Source organism: Polyodon spathula, chromosome 12 (genome assembly GCF_017654505.1).
Source record: "Polyodon spathula isolate WHYD16114869_AA chromosome 12, ASM1765450v1, whole genome shotgun sequence".
Taxonomy (NCBI): domain Eukaryota; kingdom Metazoa; phylum Chordata; class Actinopteri; order Acipenseriformes; family Polyodontidae; genus Polyodon; species Polyodon spathula.
Genome location: NC_054545.1, coordinates 2,953,168 through 2,975,325, shown reverse-complemented (window position 1 = coordinate 2,975,325; position 22,158 = coordinate 2,953,168). Strand labels below are relative to the sequence as shown.

The following is a 22,158-nucleotide window of genomic DNA, read 5'->3' as shown; positions in this document are numbered from 1 at the left end:
AAAGATATATACACACACACACACACACACACACAGTCCAAGGCTGTCCTCTGTTGTAATTCACCCTTTTTCTGTCAGCAGAGCCTGAGGAATTCATCATGCCCAGGATTGTGAATGTCACCTCACTAGCCGTCTCAGACACAGAGAAGCAAGGAGCCCCTCCCCGACACCTGGACTCCAGCCTTGAGGGCCAGCCAGGGCCCCCGGAAGAGCCAGCAGGGGGGAAAGAGAGAGAAGCCCCCAGTTCGTCTGGTATCCCAGTTCCTGAGGGCCCAGCAGAGCAGGGCAGTGGCCCCCTGGACAAAAGCAGGAGCTGCCTGGAAGAGGACAGGGAAAGAGGGAAGGGAGTGGCAGGAGAGGAGCCTGCTTCCCCTGGTCCTACAGCAGAGGGAGAGGAAGAGACCAGGGAAAGAGATCAGAAGGATGGAGGGGACCCTGCTGGGGATCCAGGTTCGAGTCAGGAGGAGGAGGATGAAGACCCTGAGGATGACCGGCTGACCTCCCTCCTGAACGAAATCGTCTTTCTGAACCAGCAGCACGGCAGCGACACGCAGACGCAGTTCACACAGTGCAGGGAGAGGGAGGATAACGGCTCTGCAGGGGGGGTTGCCCACGCTGTCAGCCCCCTCTTCCTGCAGCTGGCTGATGAGCTGCTGGACCCTCCCTGCACCGAGAGCATCGATTCGGACAGACAGCAGGGGGCGCCAGGAGAGGGCGACTTTGTCAAAATAGTGTTGGGCTCAGAATTCGTGGACTCCGTCTCTGGAGCCAGCAGCAGCATAGGGGTGACTAACGGGACCGGCCAGCAGGGTGGCGGACTGACCCCTCCACCCTTGCTGCAGCACATGAGACTGGGCAGCAGCACCTCCCCCTCCGCCCACCCTGCCTCCACCCAGCACACTCCCACGGACAGTGAGGACTGGAGACCCATGCCCAAGCTAGCTCCCCTCGGACTGAAATCAGGGCTCAATCAGAACCCCCCCGTCTCCTCCCCACTCCACCTCAACACTCTACACTAAAGCCATGCCCCTGCTGGCCCCTGCCTCTCCCAGGGAAGGGCAGAGCAGCAGGAGCGCCCCCTTACTCAGTCAAGCAGAGAACAATAAGAATTACAATAATCAGGGAGTGTACTTGTATAGATGACTTGTTAATATGTACTTATTTATAGTCTTTTTGTCCAGAATAACTGCCGGACGTGCCTTTTTGAAATAGCAAAGGCTTTGGTTTCCTTTCTTTTTTTTTTGCCTGGGGTAAGAGAAGGGGCAGGTTGCGTTGGGGAAGGTGGGGTTGTTTTAAAATGCTGCACCCATGTATAGGGTTTAGTGGTTATTGCTGGGGGCATGTTTGAAATGAAAGCAATGTCTCAGAACAGCAGCCAGCATTGTGCCGCCGCGTATGTTTTGAAACAGCAGCGTACTTCCACAGAGGAGTCTGTTTGGGGGCGGGGCAGCCCCTCTGAGCATGCTCCCAGGCATGCACCCGGGTCATTCCCAGCAGTACTCTGGGCAAAGAGGTCAGGAGATAACAGCCCACCACAGCATCTTCATTTGAGAAGTTTGGGAAGAGCGACACATTGGTTGCTTTAAGAGTATTGAGTGGAGTTCTCTTTCCTAGGCCTGTCTGCAGTCTTCACAGTTCATGCTGCAGTAGTAAACAGAGTCCCCATTCTCCTGCTCCTAGTGCTGGAATATTTAAAGCAGTTTCTCTTTCACCCCAAAACAAATGCAGTCAGTTCTGAGCAGTTAGCTCTGTGTTGTTGTGGGACTTCTACTGAATTGATTGAAGTGATTCATAATGAAAAGTAATGCTGGTGATGATGGCTGATCAGAGTTTATATATGCAGGCTGTCATTTTGTATAGCTGTTTCTCATGTGTATATTTTGAATGAGAGGCTTGTCAATGTGTATCTGTCTCTGCATCAATAGTGCTGAATTTAGAAATGCAAAAAAATAAAAACTCAGTGAGACGTTTCAACTAGATTTTTTTTTTGGTTAATCAGTACATCCTGGTAATTCCCTGCTAGTGTGTACAAACATACTGTCTTTGTGTTGTAGGAAGAAATGTAAATGCCTCCGTTCTTTCTTTATTTTTTGTAATAAATGAGGCTGCACTTTTGAAAGACACGGCAGTTTTGCTGTTCGTGCCTGTTTTTCTGAGCAGAGACGAAGACACTATTTTTTTAAAGATATCTATTGCTTCCACACTGTGATCTCCTTTCTGTAGAGGACGACAGGAGACGTTGGCCTTCAAATAAAATAAATACAAAGCCGTTCTTGACGTGTGTGTGTGTGGTGTGGGGGTAATGTTCTGTCAAGTTGTTCAGGAATTCATCTTTGTTTTGAATCACGTTTTAGGTTGAAATAATTACACGTGTGCAAGAATTTGCCATTGGCACCACAACTGGGAAATGACAAACTCCCCAAAATGTCACCACTGAGATTGTGTTCCTTTATTGTCATCCGTAACTAGAAAACGCTTCACGGTGCTGGATTCAGAAATACGAAAGGAAACGGATTAAACGGTTTTCAGTTTTTCACAACGTCTTCATCGTCTTGTTTGTTAACAGTGTGTTCATGTGGAATTGACCTGTTCTAGCATTAATTATAGCAGTGGTGTCCACCTCCAGTGCTGACATTTCTACCTGCCCCCTGCGGAGATGCACCCTCCCTGGAGTGCGCTCAGCTGGCCAGTGACCTGTGAACGAGTCCCGCTGATATTTCAGTTGATTGCCTTGAAGTGATGATCGGGATGAGCTCTGTCTCTTGCGGCTCGACTGTGCGTCACAGACACGGTGCAGGGTGTTGGGATATAAGGGGACTCTGGTTCTGGAATCAGTGCTTCTGGGGACCCAAGAACACACAGAACCGCTCTGCACCGACTGCATGCTCAAGGTACTTTTTTACTTCTCTTTGTATTTTTATGTCCCTAAAGTGTGTGTGTATTTTTTTATATATTGATAAATCCACAGATGAAGGCTATATATGCATCCTGAGCCATTCGAAAAAAGGGTGAATACTGCAGCAGTGAAGTCACAAAATCTACTTGAACTTTGATCCATTCGACTCCTCGAGACCATCACTTTCAATGTAAACACAAAATGTCTCGTTTTTCAATCACTCGACAAGACCCAAAGTGCAGAAATGTTCATTAATGATCAGCAGAATGAGAATACGGTAAAAGAAAAAGATGTAATGTGGGTACATTAGCATCTCAGAAACTAGAGAGGAACAGGAAATTAAAACAAGGGAAAGGCAATCATCCAAGTAAAGCTGAAGCGCTAACGGATAACGAGACAGAACGTCTGCACAGCCCTGAAACACAACGTTTAAAAAATAAAATAAAAAAACTGCTAAACCTCGTCATCTTTAATATTCGCATCACAACAGTATCCATGTATTATAAAAAAAAAAATAGACAGGCCTCTTCAGTGAGTTACAGGAAAACAATTCCATCTCGGGGTGCTGTGACAGTTTAAAAACTCCACCTTCGGGCTGGTAATTAATGACAGCACAGAAACCCTCAATGGAATTGTTGTTGTGCAACTTGCTGAAGCCCCTCTATTAGTCTATATATATATATATCAAGTGTTTTACCAGGCTCGCCTGTCCGGGACTGCTTTTTTATTTTATTCATTTCAATTGCATGTTATTACAATCCCTCAACAGCAAGTATCAAAGTATAGAAACGTTGCTGAATTTTTGAAGTGTAATGATTCCTACAGTTCTGTGATGTGTCAAAGTTGTACTGAATTGTATTATTTTGATTTTTAAAGTTTGGTTTATGGTACTTTTTAATTACAGTATTTCATTACCTTAACAGTGGGTGGTAAAGTTGTACTGAATTGCGTTAATTTGATTGATAAAGCTTTGTAATTCTGTATGTTTATTGTGATAGGTTACTAGCTATATATCATCAGTATGTCCTTGTGTGTAGTACAGTAATTGTTATTAATACCTGTCGATTATCCATGCAAATCAATTGTGCAAACTAGTATCGGTTAATTGACTCTACTGTGTGTGTGTGTGTGTGTGTATATATGTTTACTGGTAATTCCAATTTATATAATGCTGTTCTATCCAACGTCCCTCCCTCTCTCTCCCAGGTCCTCTGCTCCACACCTTCACCCTCCTCTCAGATCTCCATCTCTGACACCAGGCTGCAGTCCTCTGCTTAGACCACAGGTATCCAAGACTGGCCCTTCCACTCCTGGTCTTTGTTTCAGCCCTGTTCTAAATGGTTTAATTGAACCAGTTACCTCCATCCAGACCCCAAGGTAGTTAATTATCTCATTGTACCTGTTGAACCAGGAGTGGAATTGCGCTCTGTGACCGTGATTAGACACCCCTGCCTCGGACGATGCATCATTCCAATTCTTCCTCCTACCCGGGCGCTGATCTGTGGCACAACTGCAGCTCCCTGCAGGACCTCACCCTGCCCCACACAATGGGCAGCAACTGCCCCCCCATCGACGGCTTTGCCACCGTGCTCTTCCCCGCCCTGTACTTCCTCCTCTTCCCTCTGGGGGTGCTGACAAATCTGCTCAACGTGTGGGTGTGTGTGCGGCACGGCGCCCAGCCCTGGAGCATCGCCACCATCGGGGTGCTGTGCCTGGCCCTCTCTGACCTGGCCTTCCTGCTCTGCATGCCCCTCTGGGGGGTCTACCTGCTGGATGGTTACCGCTGGACCATGGGCCGCCCGCTGTGCCTGGTCATGAACATCCTGTATTACACGGGCCTCACCTCCAGCACCATGTTCATCTGCGCCATCAGCTCTGACCGCTTCCTGGCCATTGTGTTCCCTCTGCGCAGCCGATTGATCCGTACCCCGAGGAACGCAGCGCTCGTGTCCCTGGTGCTCTGGAGCCTCACTGGCGTCCTCGTCTACCTGAGCTTCCCCAACTTCCTGTACTGGGAGCGTCCGGACTTGGGGCAGTACTGCGGGGTGCTGCTGCTGACCCAGGTCTCTCCCTCCCAGGCCCCCTACAACCTGCTCTCCTACTACTCCGTGCAAGTGGCCATCCCGCTGGCCATCGTCCTGGACGCCGACCTTCGCCCCGACCGGTTCCGCCCGGCGGTCTCCCGCGGGGGAGCCCTGTCCTTGACGAGAGACACGACAGAGTAAGTGAACTAGTAGGTAGTGGTTGCCAGGAGCACGCACCGACCCCACACGGGCCCCGTCATGACGTACGTGCCGAAGACAGCAAGACGCAGGGTCCCTGCTACGTGACCATCGTGGAGAGGATGCTGCGCTCCCGCAGGCGCTGGAGAGCGGCTGGCCAAGGCGGGCCGGCCAGGGGCCGGGACAGGACTGTGCGGCTCATCACCTTGATCATCACCAACTTCCTGGTGTGCTGGGTGCCGGGGCAGCTGCTGCAGGTGGTGGTCTGCGTCCTCTTCCTGACGCTGAAGACCTGTGAGAACGAATGCCAGCTGAGCAGGATCGCCATGCTGCTGCTGGAGGTCTCCCAGATGCTCTCCGTGCTCAACTCATGCCTCGAACCGCTTATCTTCCAGCTGCAGCATGGGCTGGGGCTGAAGCTCAAGGCCCAGGGAGGCAGGGCTCTGGCCAGGCTGCGGAGCTGGAGGAGAGGCAGGGGGCAGAGTGGAGGACCACCACCCCCTGCCTTGGAGCTCATCAGCGTGATCCACACCTCCAAACACTAGTGCCGCTGGCTTAGGTCAGCTCCACCCATGTCTGTACTATATAGGGGTGACCAGATTTCCGGGACACACAGATTCAAAGTAGTTTTAAAGCTATGTCATGTTTTTGCTGCTTGTTTGTATCTAGTGCTTTTTCTCCAATATTGCTGTTCAATTCACATTTAACTTACAAAGCATGCACTGCCTCTGCCTGCCACCCAGCCACTGCACCTTCCCTCTCACATTCAAGGCAACGTTTAACTGCATGTTCCAGTCATATCTTGCTATTTCAACCCTTTTATTGTTTTGCATACTTTTCATTTAGGATAGGAGCCTATTTCAAAAGCATTATTCTGGAGCCACTAACATTGCTGGTTGTTTCTGCACTCGGCACAAGGAGGGCTAGCTGCGTCCTTTACAAAACAGGACTTCATTATAAGGTGGGGGGCAAATGTAAGGACACCGGGATATTTGATGGGGTGGGGGAAAAGGGGGCGGTCCCGGTGAAATCGGCACATCTGGTCTCCCCAGTACTGTACCCTGGAAGTGTGACATGGCAGCTATAGGTGTTTTTCACCAATCCTGCCAGTTTTAGTATGAAGAGGAGCAGTGTGCTGTAAGCAATTAAAGGAACTGACTGTATTTAGCCGAGCAGAATTAGGGGGGATTTGATTGAAGTCTTTAAAATCTTAAAATGAATTTTGATTAGGTTAACTCTGTAAGCAATACTTTAAGTGCAGCACAGAATCCAGGACCAGAGGACACAGTTGGGAGTGGAGACAGATTTTAGGACAGTGTGTGCCATTGGAATGGAATGAGTTATCTAGACATGTCAATACTGAATCAGGGTTATGAGATTAAGAACCGGGCAAGCGCGGATGGGCTGAATGGCCTCCTCTTGTTTTATTAGTTATGTAAAGGAGCAGAGTTGCTCAGCCTAAAGGTGTACAATGCATTAGTAAGACCTCTTCTTGAATATTGTGTTCAGTTTTGGTTAATTCGCTACAAAAAAGATATTGCTGCTCTAGAAAGAGTGTAAACAAGGCATCCAGAATTATTCAGGGTTTAAAAGGTATGTCATATGCGGACAGGCTAAAAGAATTGAATCTATTCAGTCTTGAACAAAGACGACTACGCGGCGACCTAATTCAAGCATTCAAACTTCTAAAAGGTATTGACAATGTCGACCCAATGGACTTTTTCGACATGAAAAAAGAAACAAGGACCAGGGGTCACAAATTGAGATTAGACAAAGGGGCATTCAGAACCGAAAATAGGAGGCACTTTACACAGAATCGTGAGGATCTGGAATAGACTCCCCAGTAATGATGTTGAAGCTGGCACCCTGGGATCCTTCAAGAAGCTGCTTGATGAGATTCTGGGATCAATAAGCTACTAACAACCAAACGAGCAGGATGGGCCGAATGGCCTCCTCTTGTTTGTAAACTTATGTTTTTCCAGGGGCTGGGCTGAGTGGGCACGCTGGTGCACTGTGCCTCACTCCCAGGAGATAGATAGAGGCAGAGCGGTGCAGGGATATCCGAGTGAGCCCTGGAGAACACATTTCTTAAATCAGCTTTATGCTTTGATTACACAGGGATAATTAAAAGGCAGGAAACTAATTAAAGCATTAAGCCAAGCTGATGTTTCTTAGGAAGGCAGGTGAAATCTAGCTGGAACTGGAAATAATAGCGTGTGAAGGGTCAGCGGGACTAGGAGAGAATTGTTCAGTAAGGGAGAGGATTCTTCGAAGGCAGTGCTGTATAAGGAGAGCTTGTCAGTTGTAATAGTTGATTGGTACACGATGAGGTCTTGACAATGGGTGTGTTTTCCTTTGATCTGTGGAAGGCTGGCTCACCAGGGAGGCATTTAAACAATATTAGCAAGGTTTGGGATTTCAGGGGCTTGGCCTGTTATTTAGAACAACGCCGTTCCTCCCCCAAAAGCGCTGGCGAGAAATCCGAGTTCTGAAAAGGAATTGGCTCCAGGCTCATTTCGAAACGAAGATGTGTAAAACGATCTCTCCTCATGGCCGGTGAATTGATATTCCTGTACTATCACGAGACCCGCACTGCTGTCTAGTTGAATGGTTTGAGCTTCACGTCCAGCCCTTGCTTTTCCATTCAGTGCAATGAGCTCCCATGCCAATTCATTATAACTTGACGAGTTTGTTTCATTCTCATGTTTATGTATGTACGTATGTATCTAATCAGTGCTGCTCATTCTCAAGCAATTGATGTCACACACCAAGGTAGCTCGCCAGCATGTCAGCGCGCAGCATGCATGTCACACCTCTTGCTAGAAGTTAGACAGGAAAGCTGTGATTCGTCAGCGCTAGATGAGAATTCAAGTTTAAAAACGCTTCGCTATAATAAAATAACTATGTATGTGTTCATATATGAACTTAAACGTTTGGAAACACGATCGTCTGTGTTTGGTTATTCTAAAGAAAATTGTACGGATGCAATGTATTACATCAGTTAATAAAAACCTATCCTGCAATGCGCTGTGTGTGTGTGTGTGTGTGTGCTGTGTAGTGCAGTTCCGCTCTTATCCACACAGGGTCGCCCTGTTCCACAGAATGGAGGTGGAAAAAAAAACATTTTAAATTATTTTTTTAGCTGTATATTTACTTCAAACCCTTGTCAGCAGCATCAGCACTGGGATTACCTCACAGCCGGAGCGTTTTAATAACGGTGCTGTACACGCACGAACTGCTTTAATGAATAGTTAAGATTTCCCCCTGGTTGTTCAGATTCGAACATGCTTTACACGCATGCTTTGAACTTAATTAACAAACCGCACTGGCGTAGTGCTCATAGCATTGCACACAGTACTAATCTATTATATACACACAACTGATACAGTAACGTTATCTGCAGACTGCAATAAAAACCTGTGCACATGCCTGCTGTTTGAGCCGCTAGGGCCGCCATAGACTGGCTGGCAAGAGGGGGAGCAGGTTTGCCGTGTTTATATGGGCGGTGTACGGCGAAGACTCGCCCGGGATCCTGCGAACCACACTGGCGGTGACAATCCGGGCTCGACCCGCACAGAGGCACCGGCAGCGGGACACGCAGTGACAGCGGGGCCGGGGAGGAGAAAGCGGCGGCTGCTTCAATCCTGGAGATACAGTAACGCATTTTTACCAAGAAAAAAAAAAAAAAAAAAACTAAGGCCATTTAAACTGCTGTTCAAACTCCTAGCACTTGGTCAAACTGGTTAAGCACACGACACCGCGTTGCTGGTGTTTATGTTTGGGGCTGAAGCAAAGTACAATAGAATATGTTCTTGCGGTTGTTAGACAAATTTTAATAGTTTTATAATTTTTCGTTTATAAACATGCCGTGCCAGGGAACGCATGTGTTCACGGTTGGTTAGTATCTAAGATTCGGTTAAGGAGCGGACTGTAAACTTGCTGTACAGTAATAATGTTGCCATGGATACTCGTATGATGACGATGGCCTAGCTGGTATTTATTATTATTATTGTTATTATTATTATTATTATTATTATTATTAATTTACCGTTCAAAGCTTTACACAGTAGATTATTATTATCAATTGTATTCATGAAGCAGTAATATGCTAGCCCCGGGGGTAATTCCATTCTCACGACAGGACTGTATTGCGCGCCCAGTGTACGACAGCAATATTGCAAGGCATGCTAGTGATAATAACATCGGCGGCCAGTCACCATCAGCTGCTCAAACAAACAGAAGCTGCGGAGAGCTGGAGCAGGAAGATCGGGAGCAAGAACGCATAACAATAAATCAACCGAGACATGCAGGAGAATGGGACCTGAATAGAGCTGCATTAAAGCAAGCGTGTGCGGGATGAGCGTGTTTTTATTATCGGCAAACGACAAAGAAGAAATAACCAAATACAGTGAGAGAGAGGATCAGACAGGATTGGGGTTCCGGCAGTGTGTCTCATATACTCGGACTGGAGTAGTAGCGAGTGAGGCAGGCAGCAGCGTTTGGATGCGGTATAATCTGCATGGTGCGCGCGTTTTATCCAAGTGACACCACTCAACGGAGAGGAAACGATTGGGTATTTTTTTTTTTTTTTTTTTTTTTGTGGCACCTGATCAGGTGTATAAATCAGAGGACGTCATGTAAAAAACGCGACCCGCTCCTGTTGAGAGAGAGAGAGAGAGAGAGAGAGATGGAGATGGAGATGGAGATGGAGATGGAGGAAGGATAGTTTTAGCAGATCCCAAGCCCACAGTTTGATATCGTGGCTGAGATACTGATTTCACTGACAATCAAGGGACACGCGAACGAATTGATAACACAGAGAGAGGACAGCGCGCTGCTACGGTTCAAAGCAATCAGTGCAGAAGTGCTGACGAATGCACGAAGGATTTTAAACAGACAGTTCCTACCATGGCGAGATTTTTCCCAATTCGGAATTTTGACGCAAAGCCTATGCCGTGACAGACAGTCAAGACATGATGTAAGGGAGAAGAAAAGGACACGTTCATTATTTATTTATGTTTTTTGCAAACGCAGAAGGCACGGTGCCTGGCTGTGGATTTTTATTAGAATAATTATTAATCTCTCTCTCACTCGTCCACGGACCTGCGACCGCAGTATTCACTTCGTTTCTTGCCATATGTTCATTGTGGTCAAGCATGGAGACCATTCTTCTTCACCCTCGCCAGCCTGGAGAATAGTAAAAGAGACACCGAGCGAACAGATTCATGTGGCAGGCACAGCTGTGTGCATGCTTGGGTGTTTGCATGCTTGCTTGTGTGCAGAAACCCTGCAGGCGGAGAGATCAATGAGAGCGTCATTGTTTTGAACATTCTGAACAACCCCATCGCTGACACATACATGGGAAATATAGAGATCGCATTTTATTATCTTTATAATTATTATTATTATTAAAAACATTTTATTTGAATTGATTTGTTTTGTTTAGTCGCCGGATTCGCCTACAGGTTTTTTTTTTTTTTTTTTCAAAATGACTGTGGAAGGCTCAACTATAAAGAGCCGGATTAAAAACCTGCTCCGGTCTCCTTCCATCAGACTCAGGAGGAACAAAGCCGGCAGCAACAAGGAGAGCCTCGGCAGTAAAGTACGTCTCGATTATCGATTTAACACTGATCAACACTGATTGGTTATATTCCTCTCTCTCTCTCTCTCTCTCTCTCTCTCTCTCTCTCTCTCTCTCTGTTCCCTAAGTTCAGTGTGCTATACAGTGTTACTCTCTGGGGTCCATTTAGTGCAGCGCTGTGTGTATCCCATGTGCGTGTGATGGTAGTTACTGACACATCATACCGTGTGCAGTAAGTCCCGATGCTCGAGTGATGAGCTTCATTATGTACCGTCCTGTGGCAATCCACAATCTGGACGTTTCGCAGGAGATCCTGCCTGGGGATTGGTTAACGAGGGCTGATCCCGTATTGCAGATGGTTAATCAGGGTTTAATGATCTTAGCTGGACAGACAAGCCTTTCAGCCTGGAATGCCTTACTTTACAGACCCATGAACCCTATACTGCTTGACCAGTATAGGCAACTGTGCCACTACACACAGCTAGACAACAGTACCACTACACACAGCTAGACAACAGTACCACTACACACAGCTAGACAACTGTGCCACTATACACAGCTAGACAACTGTGCCACTATACACAGCTAGACAACAGTACCACTACACACAGCTAGACAACTGTACCACTATACACAGCTAGACAACTGTACCACTACACACAGCTAGACAACTGTGCCACTACACACAGCTAGACAACTGTACCACTATACACAGCTAGGCAACTGTGCCACTACACACAGCTAGACAACTGTACCACTACACACAGCTAGACAACTCTACCACTATACACAGCTAGACAACTGTGCCACTACACACAGCTAGACAACTCTACCACTACACACAGCTAGACAACAGTACCACTACACACAGCTAGACAACTGTGCCACTACACATAGCTAGACAACTGTGCCACTATACACAGCTAAACAACAGTACCACTACACACAGCTACACAACTCTACCACTATACACAGCTAGACAACTGTGCCACTACACACAGCTAGACAACTGTGCCACTACACACAGCTAGACAACTGTGCCACTATACACAGCTAGACAACTGTGCCACTACACACAGCTAGACAACTGTGCCACAACACACAGCTAGACAACTGTGCCACTATACACAGCTAGACAACTGTGCCACTACACACAGCTAGACAACTGTGCCACTATACACAGCTAGACAACTGTGCCACTACACACAGCTAGACAACTGTGCCACTACACACAGCTAGACAACTGTGCCACTATACACAGCTAGACAACTGTGCCACTATACACAGCTAGACAACTGTATCAGAACAGCACTGATCTACTGAAGAGCTACTGTTTGATCCCGCAACTAAAGGACCTTTAGTTTCTCTGATTTTCTGGGTCACTGGCTGAACTGGAGATTTAATCAAAGAATGTCTTCCTGAAAGAGTTTAAACTGCAAGAAACGACGAAGTGATGAAACCATGTGGCTTTTTTCAGTCAGCTGCTTTAATACTGAAGTTTCAATTTGTTCTTTTTTTGTGTGTCATAAGACATCAATTTGTGCAACAATGATTTAAAAAAAAAAGTCTTCAAAGGAGCTAGAATCCCTCACCCCCGGGACCCAGAGAGCTAGAATCCCTCACCCCAGAGACCCAGAGAGCTGGAATCCCTCACCCAGAGACCCAGAGAGCTGGAATCCCTCACCCCAGAGACCCAGAGAGCTGGAATCCTTCACCCCAGAGACCCAGAGAGCTGGAATCCCTCACCCAGAGACCCAGAGAGCTAGAATCCCTCACCCCAGAGATCCAGAGAGCTGGAATCCCTCACCCCAGAGATCCAGAGAGCTGGAATCCCTCACCCCAGAGATCCAGAGAGCTGGAATCCCTCACCCCAGAGACCCAGAGAGCTGGAATCCCTCACCCCAGGGACCCAGTCCCAGGTTTGCCTCACAGCAGAAACACAAGAGAGCTGCTCCTGTGTGCTGGGAGTTGATTCTCACATTGTAATTGATAAAAACCCATGGTTATGCTACAGTATATATTTCCCATAGTTTACCTTGGTTTGGAATGTTTTTGAATATGCTTTACCATGCCTCTCTGTGCTTTCCAGTGCTTACCAATGCCTCACCATGCCATCACTGTGCTTTATTGCACCCTGCTATGCTTTTACTATGGTAAAGGTTTATAAGGGTCCTGTTCACAGTCTGGGCTGCTCTGTGCAGGGGAGGGAGGGGCAGCCTTGTCTAAAAACCCAGCTTGCAATTGATTCTTGCAAACTGCCACTTGGAGATGTGGAGGACAGTCTGGAGATGCTGTTGTGAGCCCGACTGTGTGTACACACCGTGTGTCTGGGTGTTTGTGTGCAAACAAGGCATTCTGCATCAACAAGGGCAGGGCAGCTGTGTGGAAACAGCAGCGGGGTGGCGGTGAAGGTGAAAGTGTACTTTCTATAGACTAATAGACTCTGAATGAGCCATGCTGCAGTCTACACCACCACAGAGCAGCGTGTGGCGCAGCATTGTCATTGCATACCATCTGTAAGCAACATGGCATTTCTGTTATTAACACTGTGTGTGTGAGTGTCTGTGTGTCTCTGTGGGTGTGTGTGTCTGTGTGTCTCTATATCTCTGTGTGTGTGTGTGTGTGTGGGGGGGGGTGTCTCTGTGACTCTGTCTGTTTCTGACAATGAAGCCTCACCACTCTGAGTAAGAACTGGAACTAGAAGTGCTTCTGCTTTTCAGATTCCTGAAATCTGTCAGTACTCTGAAAACAAGTCTAATGCAAATGAATGTGAAAGAATAAATAACTGAGAACCAAATCCAAGATATCAGAATCCAATTACTGGATCAAATTCTAATGCTCGGGTGCCAATACTTGAAGAAGCAATGTCTCATGTGACTGGTTCTAAAGGGATGCTTTCATTGTCATATGCAAGTACAGTAATGGGTACAGATTACGCTGCACCAAGATCATAACCAGTCCTGTGCCTCTGTGTCGCCCCCTACAGGTGACCCTAGAGAAGGTGCTCGGCATCACTGCCTCAGGGAGCAGTGGACTGGCTTGTGACCCTCGAACTGGACTGGTGGCGTATCCTGCAGGGTGAGCCGGGGACTGGGAGGGGGGCACCGCGGTTAGAGCTGAGGGACTGGGAAGGAGGGAGAGAGGCAGTGTGGTTAGAGCTGAGGGAGGGAGGGAGGGAGGGAGGCAGTGTCGTCTAGTCTGTGTAGGCCAAGGGAGTTGTCTTTTAAAATGTTTTCTGAGAGGATAACCAGCCCCTGAATGCAGTTCACACAGGAGGGATTGCATGGCTTTCGGGAGTCATGAAACACGCAGTTCATTTTCAATTTATCTGCAGTGAGGTTCACAGGCAAGGTAAAGCAGCTCTGAGGATGAAGCTCAGATCAGCTGGGGTTTAGTATTGTAAATCTACACTATTTGAGAGTCAATGCGAAGTTCTCATAAACACAGTAAACAGTGGAGTGAGCTGTGATGAGTAGGTATCTCTGCATGCAAATCTCATGAGCAGAGCCGAGGAACCAGTTAGACCAGCCTTGGGGGTGGGGGTGGGGGGGGGGGGGGGGGGGGGGGTCAGTGGAGCTGTTTTGGAGAAAGGAAATAGGAAATTTACAGTGAAAAAAACTGAAAGCTTTGATATGTGTGTGTGTGATATCTAGGTCTCATTTCCAATCGAGGGGGGGGGGGGGGGGGGGGGGGGGTGTTCTCTGCTGGTTCGCAGATTTCCTGTGCTGTGATAATGAAGCACATACTAGAAGGTGTCATTAGAACACAATTCTAATTTAAACCGCCTGTGGCAGTCTTAGCAAGCTCGTATCTGAGCACAGTGCTGATCCCCTGCGCTGCAAAACCTGCTTCCGGATTATCAAGAACAGGAGGGGGGAGGGAGGGAGGCCAAATCTCTTTTAATTTGGCATGAGCCGGGCAGGAGCACAGATTGCACGGCCGTCACGCTGCTGAAAGCGTGCAATGCCTGTCTGAGTGACCAGTCCGTCAGGAGCAAGAGCATGCAAGCCGACACATCGCAATGGAAACAGGCTAGCACAGTATATTAATATCTGCACTGCTGGTACTCTAAACACAAACACTGATTCTGTTTGCTTCAGTGGAGTGTTTAAGCCTATCCTCTAAATAAATAATAGCCGTTTTCATTAGAACTGATTGTTCACAGAAATCCCTGACTCCTGGATCCTGGAGGGTCTTGTTTCCTGTCTTGGGGGGGGGGGGGGGGGGGGGGTGTCTGGTTTGGAGCTTTTCTTGATTATGTCAGCTGTCTCTCTGTACCTCCCTGTCAGTGTGGTAGCCTGAGATTGCAGTCACTGTGCTGTGTGCATTGCCTGGGTCACACACACTCACACACACACACTGCTGAACATGCTTACTCTCAATCTCTCACACACTCACTTCCCTTCTTACTCTCACACTCACTGTCAGCCTCGAACAGATTTCAGAGTTCTGTTCACTGTCGCTGACAGTGCAGTGATGGGGAGGAGGTCGTTGGCATGAAAGGGGTGCAGAGGAGAGAGAAATCACGAGCCCAATTAACACTACCGGCAGAGCAGCACTAATGAGAGAGGGAGGAGGACAGGGAGACAGTGGGAGGGGGAGAGAGAGAGAGACGGAGGGAGGGAGAGTAGCTCAGTGTTTAGAGCGCTGGGCTGAAATTTTTATTGACAAATGTTTAGACAAGCAGTTTACTTATGGGATTCGCCCCAGTGGTGAGAGCAGGGTTCACTGTGTGTGTTCAGTATGGATATACTATAGTGCAGCACTGTGCCCCGTGTGTTCAGTATGGACACAGTCCAGCACACTGCCCTGTGTGTGTTCTCCTGGAAACAAGACAGAAACTCCCCTGTCCTTACTGTAAAAACACACATCAACACTCACACACACTCTCTCTATCTCTCTCTCTCTCTCTCTCTCTCTCTCTCTCTCTCGCTGTCTCTCTCTCGCTGTCTCTCTCTCGCTGTCTCTCTCTCTCTCTCTCTGGTATTATTTGCTGCTTGCAGGCTCTAGTTTACAGTGCTGCTCTGCTCCCGAGCTGTTCTTTATGTTATTGCTGGATACAAAGAGCCCTGTTGCAGGAGGAGGAGGAAGAGCAAACCGACAACAGCTGTTCATTGTCACCCCCTCTGTAATTGCAGGGCCAAACTGCAGCGTGCGCACTGGGTCAACTGCACTTTCTGGATCTTTAATATTCTGTGCGACACTGAAATGCTTCCCTAACTCACTTCCCCACAGCCGGTATTTTTGCATGGTAAAGGGCGAGTGCTGAGTCCCATAGCTAGGAGTAAGGCTGTGTTAATTAATAACCTCTCTCTCTCTGTCTCTCTCCTCTCTCTATCCAGGTGTGTGATCGTGCTGCTGAATCCCAAGAAGAACAAGCAGCATCACATTCTCAACAGGTCAGGACAACTCTTCAAACACGCTCCATATACTTTCCTTACCTTCACAATAAGTGCTTCTGAGCTGAGTGCAGTGGAGTGTACCTATCGTATAGTTCAGTTGGTTCATTGCTGTTTGCATTGTGCGTGTTGTTTCACAATAGGACCCTTGTAATAGAATGGCTTGCTTGTATTGAGTAGTGAGGGAGTGTTTAATTCATTCATTTCCTTCGTTCTGTATTTTTATAGGAAAACAATCACAGCTCTGGCTTTCTCTCCCGATGGCAAGTACCTGGTCACTGGAGAGGTGAGATTCATTAAAATCCATGAGAACGACTCCTTTATCATCTCATTATCATTGCTACCTTCAGCAGTGTTATTGAGGGGAAACTACAAGAAACCGAGTCAACAAGCCAATATATCAACTTGTGCTTTCATCAATATTATTGAAACTAGAAGAAATTCAGTCAAGCAGTCAAGGGTTTCGGCTAGTGCCTTCTTCAGTGTTATAGTTTTTGTTGTTATTATTTGTATTATTTGTTTATTTAGCAGACGTCTTTATCCAAGGTGACTTACAGAGACTAGGGTGTGTGAACTACGCATCAGCTGCAGAGTCTTTCCTCAGTGCTGTGCTTGTGCAGTCCGAGCTGGTTTCTGTGCACTGCTGGAGCGAGTCCCTTTCCTCAGTGCTGTGCTCTTGCGGTCCGAGCTGGTTTCTGTGCAGTGCTGGAGCGAGTCTCTTTCCTCAATGCTGTGCTTGTGCAGTCCGAGCTGGTTTCTGTGCACTGCTGGAGCGAGTCCCTTTCCTCAATGCTGTGCTCTTGCATTCCGAGCTGGTTTCTGTGCAGTGCTGGAGCGAGTCCCTTTCCTCAGTGCTGTGCTTGTGCAGTCCGAGCTGGTTTCTGTGCAGTGCTGGAGCGAGTCCCTTTCCTCAATGCTGTGCTTGTGCTGTCCGAGCTGGTTTCTGTGCAGTGCTGGAGCGAGTCCCTTTCCTCAATGCTGTGCTCTTGCGGTCCGAGCTGGTTTCTGTGCAGTGCTGGAGCGAGTCCCTTTCCTCAATGCTGTGCTCTTGCTGTCCGAGCTGGTTTCTGTGCAGTGCTGGAGCGAGTCCCTTTCCTCAATGCTGTGCTCTTGCAGTCCGAGCTGGTTTCTGTGCAGTGCTGGAGCGAGTCCCTTTCCTCAATGCTGTGCTCTTGCAGTCCGAGCTGGTTTCTGTGCAGTGCTGGAGCGAGTCCCTTTCCTCAATGCTGTGCTCTTGCATTCCGAGCTGGTTTCTGTGCAGTGCTGGAGCGAGTCCCTTTCCTCAGTGCTGTGCTTGTGCAGTCCGAGCTGGTTTCTGTGCAGTGCTGGAGCGAGTCCCTTTCCTCAATGCTGTGCTCTTGCATTCCGAGCTGGTTTCTGTGCAGTGCTGGAGCGAGTCCCTTTCCTCAATGCTGTGCTCTTGCTGTCCGAGCTGGTTTCTGTGCAGTGCTGGAGCGAGTCCCTTTCCTCAATGCTGTGCTCTTGCATTCCGAGCTGGTTTCTGTGCAGTGCTGGAGCGAGTCCCTTTCCTCAATGCTGTGCTTTTGCAGTCCGAGCTGGTTTCTGTGCAGTGCTGGAGCGAGTCCCTTTCCTCAATGCTGTGCTTGTGCAGTCCGAGCTGGTTTCTGTGCAGTGCTGGAGCGAGTCCCTTTCCTCAGTGCTGTGCTTGTGCTGTCCGAGCTGGTTTCTGTGCAGTGCTGGAGCGAGTCCCTTTCCTCAATGCAGTGCTCTTGCATTCCGAGCTGGTTTCTGTGCAGTGCTGGAGCGAGTCCCTTTCCTCAATGCTGTGCTCTTGCATTCCGAGCTGGTTTCTGTGCAGTGCTGGAGCGAGTCCCTTTCCTCAATGCTGTGCTTGTGCTGTCCGAGCTGGTTTCTGTGCAGTGCTGGAGCGAGTCCCTTTCCTCAATGCTGTGCTCTTGCATTCCGAGCTGGTTTCTGTGCAGTGCTGGAGCGAGTCCCTTTCCTCAATGCTGTGCTCTTGCATTCCGAGCTGGTTTCTGTGCAGTGCTGGAGCGAGTCCCTTTCCTCAATGCAGTGCTCTTGCATTCCGAGCTGGTTTCTGTGCAGTGTTGGAGCGAGTCCCTTTCCTCAGTGCTGTGCTTGTGCAGTCCGAGCTGGTTTCTGTGCAGTGCTGGAGCGAGTCCCTTTCCTCAGTGCTGTGCTCTTGCATTCCGAGCTGGTTTCTGTGCAGTGCTGGAGCGAGTCCCTTTCCTCAATGCAGTGCTCTTGCATTCCGAGCTGGTTTCTGTGCAGTGTTGGAGCGAGTCCCTTTCCTCAATGCTGTGCTCTTGCATTCCGAGCTGGTTTCTGTGCAGTGCTGGAGCGAGTCCCTTTCCTCAATGCTGTGCTTTTGCAGTCCGAGCTGGTTTCTGTGCAGTGCTGGAGCGAGTCCCTTTCCTCAATGCTGTGCTTGTGCTGTCCGAGCTGGTTTCTGTGCAGTGCTGGAGCGAGTCCCTTTCCTCAGTGCTGTGCTCTTGCATTCCGAGCTGGTTTCTGTGCAGTGCTGGAGCGAGTCCCTTTCCTCAATGCTGTGCTCTTGCAGTCCGAGCTGGTTTCTGTGCAGTGCTGGAGCGAGTCCCTTTCCTCAATGCAGTGCTCTTGCATTCCGAGCTGGTTTCTGTGCAGTGCTGGAGCAAGTCCCTTTCCTCAGTGCTGTGCTCTTGCGGTCCGAGCTGGTTTCTGTGCAGTGCTGGAGCGAGTCCCTTTCCTCAATGCTGTGCTCTTGCGGTCCGAGCTGGTTTCTGTGCAGTGCTGGAGCGAGTCCCTTTCCTCAATGCTGTGCTCTTGCATTCCGAGCTGGTTTCTGTGCAGTGCTGGAGCGAGTCCCTTTCCTCAATGCTGTGCTCTTGCATTCCGAGCTGGTTTCTGTGCAGTGCTGGAGCGAGTCCCTTTCCTCAATGCTGTGCTCTTGCAGTCCGAGCTGGTTTCTGTGCAGTGCTGGAGCGAGTCCCTTTCCTCAGTGCTGTGCTCTTGCATTCCGAGCTGGTTTCTGTGCAGTGCTGGAGCGAGTCCCTTTCCTCAATGCTGTGCTCTTGCTGTCCGAGCTGGTTTCTGTGCAGTGCTGGAGCGAGTCCCTTTCCTCAATGCTGTGCTCTTGCTTTCCGAGCTGGTTTCTGTGCAGTGCTGGAGCGAGTCCCTTTCCTCAATGCTGTGCTCTTGCAGTCCGAGCTGGTTTCTGTGCAGTGCTGGAGCGAGTCCCTTTCCTCAATGCTGTGCTCTTGCATTCCGAGCTGGTTTCTGTGCAGTGCTGGAGCGAGTCCCTTTCCTCAATGCTGTGCTCTTGCATTCCGAGCTGGTTTCTGTGCAGTGCTGGAGCGAGTCCCTTTCCTCAATGCTGTGCTTGTGCTGTCCGAGCTGGTTTCTGTGCAGTGCTGGAGCGAGTCCCTTTCCTCAATGCTGTGCTCGTGCAGTCCGAGCTGGTTTCTGTGCAGTGCTGGAGCGAGTCCCTTTCCTCAGTGCTGTGCTCTTGCATTCCGAGCTGGTTTCTGTGCAGTGCTGGAGCGAGTCCCTTTCCTCAATGCTGTGCTCTTGCGGTCCGAGCTGGTTTCTGTGCAGTGCTGGAGCGAGTCCCTTTCCTCAATGCTGTGCTCTTGCAGTCCGAGCTGGTTTCTGTGCAGTGCTGGAGCGAGTCCCTTTCCTCAATGCTGTGCTCTTGCATTCCGAGCTGGTTTCTGTGCAGTGCTGGAGCGAGTCCCTTTCCTCAATGCTGTGCTCTTGCATTCCGAGCTGGTTTCTGTGCAGTGCTGGAGCGAGTCCCTTTCCTCAATGCTGTGCTCGTGCTGTCCGAGCTGGTTTCTGTGCAGTGCTGGAGCGAGTCCCTTTCCTCAATGCTGTGCTTGTGCTGTCCGAGCTGGTTTCTGTGCAGTGCTGGAGCGAGTCCCTTTCCTCAGTGCTGTGCTCTTGCATTCCGAGCTGGTTTCTGTGCAGTGCTGGAGCGAGTCCCTTTCCTCAATGCTGTGCTCTTGCACTCCGAGCTGGTTTCTGTGCAGTGCTGGAGCGAGTCCCTTTCCTCAATGCTGTGCTCGTGCAGTCCGAGCTGGTTTCTGTGCAGTGCTGGAGCGAGTCCCTTTCCTCAATGCTGTGCTCTTGCATTCCGAGCTGGTTTCTGTGCAGTGCTGGAGCGAGTCCCTTTCCTCAATGCTGTGCTCTTGCATTCCGAGCTGGTTTCTGTGCAGTGCTGGAGCGAGTCCCTTTCCTCAATGCTGTGCTCTTGCACTCCGAGCTGGTTTCTGTGCAGTGCTGGAGCGAGTCCCTTTCCTCAATGCTGTGCTCTTGCACTCCGAGCTGGTTTCTGTGCAGTGCTGGAGCGAGTCCCTTTCCTCAATGCTGTGCTCTTGCATTCCGAGCTGGTTTCTGTGCAGTGCTGGAGCGAGTCCCTTTCCTCAATGCTGTGCTCTTGCAGTCCGAGCTGGTTTCTGTGCAGTGCTGGAGCGAGTCCCTTTCCTCAGTGCTGTGCTCTTGCAGTCCGAGCTGGTTTCTGTGCAGTGCTGGAGCGAGTCCCTTTCCTCAATGCTGTGCTTGTGCAGTCCGAGCTGGTTTCTGTGCAGTGCTGGAGCGAGTCCCTTTCCTCAATGCTGTGCTCTTGCGGTCCGAGCTGGTTTCTGTGCAGTGCTGGAGCGAGTCCCTTTCCTCAATGCTGTGCTTGTGCAGTCCGAGCTGGTGTGGGAGTGTTCATTGTGTCTCTATCTCTCTCAGAGCGGTCACATGTCTGCGGTGTGGGTGTGGGAGTGTTCACTGTGTCTCTGTCTCTCTCAGAGCGGTGACATGCCTGCGGTGTGGGTGTGGGAGTGTTCACTGTGTCTCTGTCTCTCTCAGAGCGGTCACATGCCTGAGGTGCGGGTGTGGGAGTGTTCACTGTGTCTCTGTGTCTCTGTCTCTCTCAGAGCGGTCACATGCCTGCGGTGCGGGTGTGGGAGTGTTCACTGTGTCTCTATGTCTCTGTCTCTTTCAGAGTGGTCACATGCCTGAGGTGCGGGTGTGGGAGTGTTCACTGTGTCTCTGTGTCTCTGTCTCTCTCAGAGCGGTCACATGCCTGCGATGTGGGTGTGGGAGTGTTCACTGTGTCTCTATGTCTCTGTCTCTTTCAGAGTGGTCACATGCCTGAGGTGCGGGTGTGGGAGTGTTCACTGTGTCTCTGTGTCTCTGTCTCTCTCAGAGCGGTCACATGCCTGCGGTGTGGGAGTGTTCACTGTGTCTCTGTGTCTCTATCTCTCTCAGAGCGGTCACATGCCTGCAGTGTCGTTGTGGGAGTGTTCACTGTGTCACTGTGTCTCTGTCTCTCTCAGAGCGGTCACATGCCTGCGGTGCGGGTGTGGGAGGTGTCGGAGCGCTCTCAGGTCTCAGAGCTGCAGGAGCACAAGTATGGCGTGGCCTGCGTGGCCTTCTCCCCCAACAGCAAGTACATCGTCAGCGTGGGCTACCAACACGACATGAGCGTCAACGTGTGGGCATGGAAGGTACCGCCCCACTGTCCGTCTGTCTGGCTGTGTGTTCATATGTCTGTCTTTCTGTCTGCCATGTGTCTGTCTCTCTGTCTGTCTGTGTGTACATTTCTCCGGTTGTTTGCTTGCCTGCCTGTGTGTGTTTGTCTGTCTGTGTGTGTCTGTCTCTCTGTGTATCTGTCTCTGTGTCCGTGTGTGTGTTTGTGTCTGTGTCTACCTTTTCCTCTGTGTCTGCCTGTGTGTAATATACATTCTAAGGTAGACCTGTTAAGAAACTAACGGGTAACATACCAAGTCATTCACACAGTGTTTTCTGGATAGAGAAAAGCACCTGGTTAATGTTAGACAACTTGAAATAAACAACTCTCAGGAGCCCTGCATTAAAGAACTTATTTCAACGGGTGATAGTGACACGGAATAAATAAAAGCTTTGCAGTTAAGTCAAGTGGATGAACGTTTGGACGAGTGCCATCCTCAGTGTCTTCGTTTGAGAAACGTTTGGGCTCCTTCGTCACTGGAAGGCACTGAGGAAGGGCCTTGCCTAAACGTTCGCCTGCTTGACTCTTCATAGTTTCAGCTCACACTGTAATCCCCGTGTTCCCTAACGCTGTTTTTTATC

At 49.3% G+C, this 22,158-nt stretch overlaps 3 protein-coding genes across 5 annotated transcripts in view; all 3 read left to right on the top strand.

Moving 5' to 3' along the window:
- The window catches only part of LOC121324298 (MAX gene-associated protein-like), a 29,783-nt gene extending 25,429 nt beyond the window's left edge, over positions 1–4,354 (top strand). The window contains exons 25-26 of the mRNA XM_041266008.1: positions 79–2,891; positions 4,103–4,354. Coding sequence (XP_041121942.1) covers positions 79–1,019 — 941 coding nt within the window. The 3' untranslated portion in view covers positions 1,020–2,891; positions 4,103–4,354. The remainder of the gene's footprint in view (positions 1–78; positions 2,892–4,102) is intronic.
- A 2-nt stretch (positions 4,355–4,356) lies between these two features.
- On the top strand, positions 4,357–5,663 carry LOC121324297 (C-C chemokine receptor type 3). Its single transcript, XM_041266007.1, has 2 exons — positions 4,357–5,117; positions 5,201–5,663. Exons 1-2 carry the CDS (start codon positions 4,357–4,359, stop codon positions 5,661–5,663), a joined length of 1,224 nt encoding a protein of 407 aa, XP_041121941.1.
- A 2,888-nt stretch (positions 5,664–8,551) lies between these two features.
- LOC121324361 (mitogen-activated protein kinase-binding protein 1-like) overlaps positions 8,552–22,158 on the top strand; it is a 33,616-nt gene continuing 20,009 nt past the window's right edge. Inside the window, exons 1-5 of one of the 3 annotated variants that reach the window (XM_041266104.1) lie at positions 8,552–10,720; positions 13,686–13,777; positions 16,042–16,098; positions 16,327–16,384; positions 21,384–21,554. In XM_041266104.1, coding sequence (XP_041122038.1) covers positions 10,607–10,720; positions 13,686–13,777; positions 16,042–16,098; positions 16,327–16,384; positions 21,384–21,554 — 492 coding nt within the window. In that variant the 5' untranslated portion in view covers positions 8,552–10,606. The remainder of the gene's footprint in view (positions 10,721–13,685; positions 13,778–16,041; positions 16,099–16,326; positions 16,385–21,383; positions 21,555–22,158) is intronic. The other 2 variants (XM_041266103.1, XM_041266105.1) reach the window with 2 other exon arrangements.

Coding starts and splice junctions, on each gene's coding strand:
- LOC121324297 (XM_041266007.1), top strand. CDS start 4,357: ATGCATCATTCCAATTCTTCCTCCTACCCGGGCGCTGATCTGTGGCAC. Junction 5,118..5,200: donor TTGACGAGAGACACGACAGA/GTAAGTGAACTA, acceptor TGCCGAAGACAG/CAAGACGCAGGGTCCCTGCT.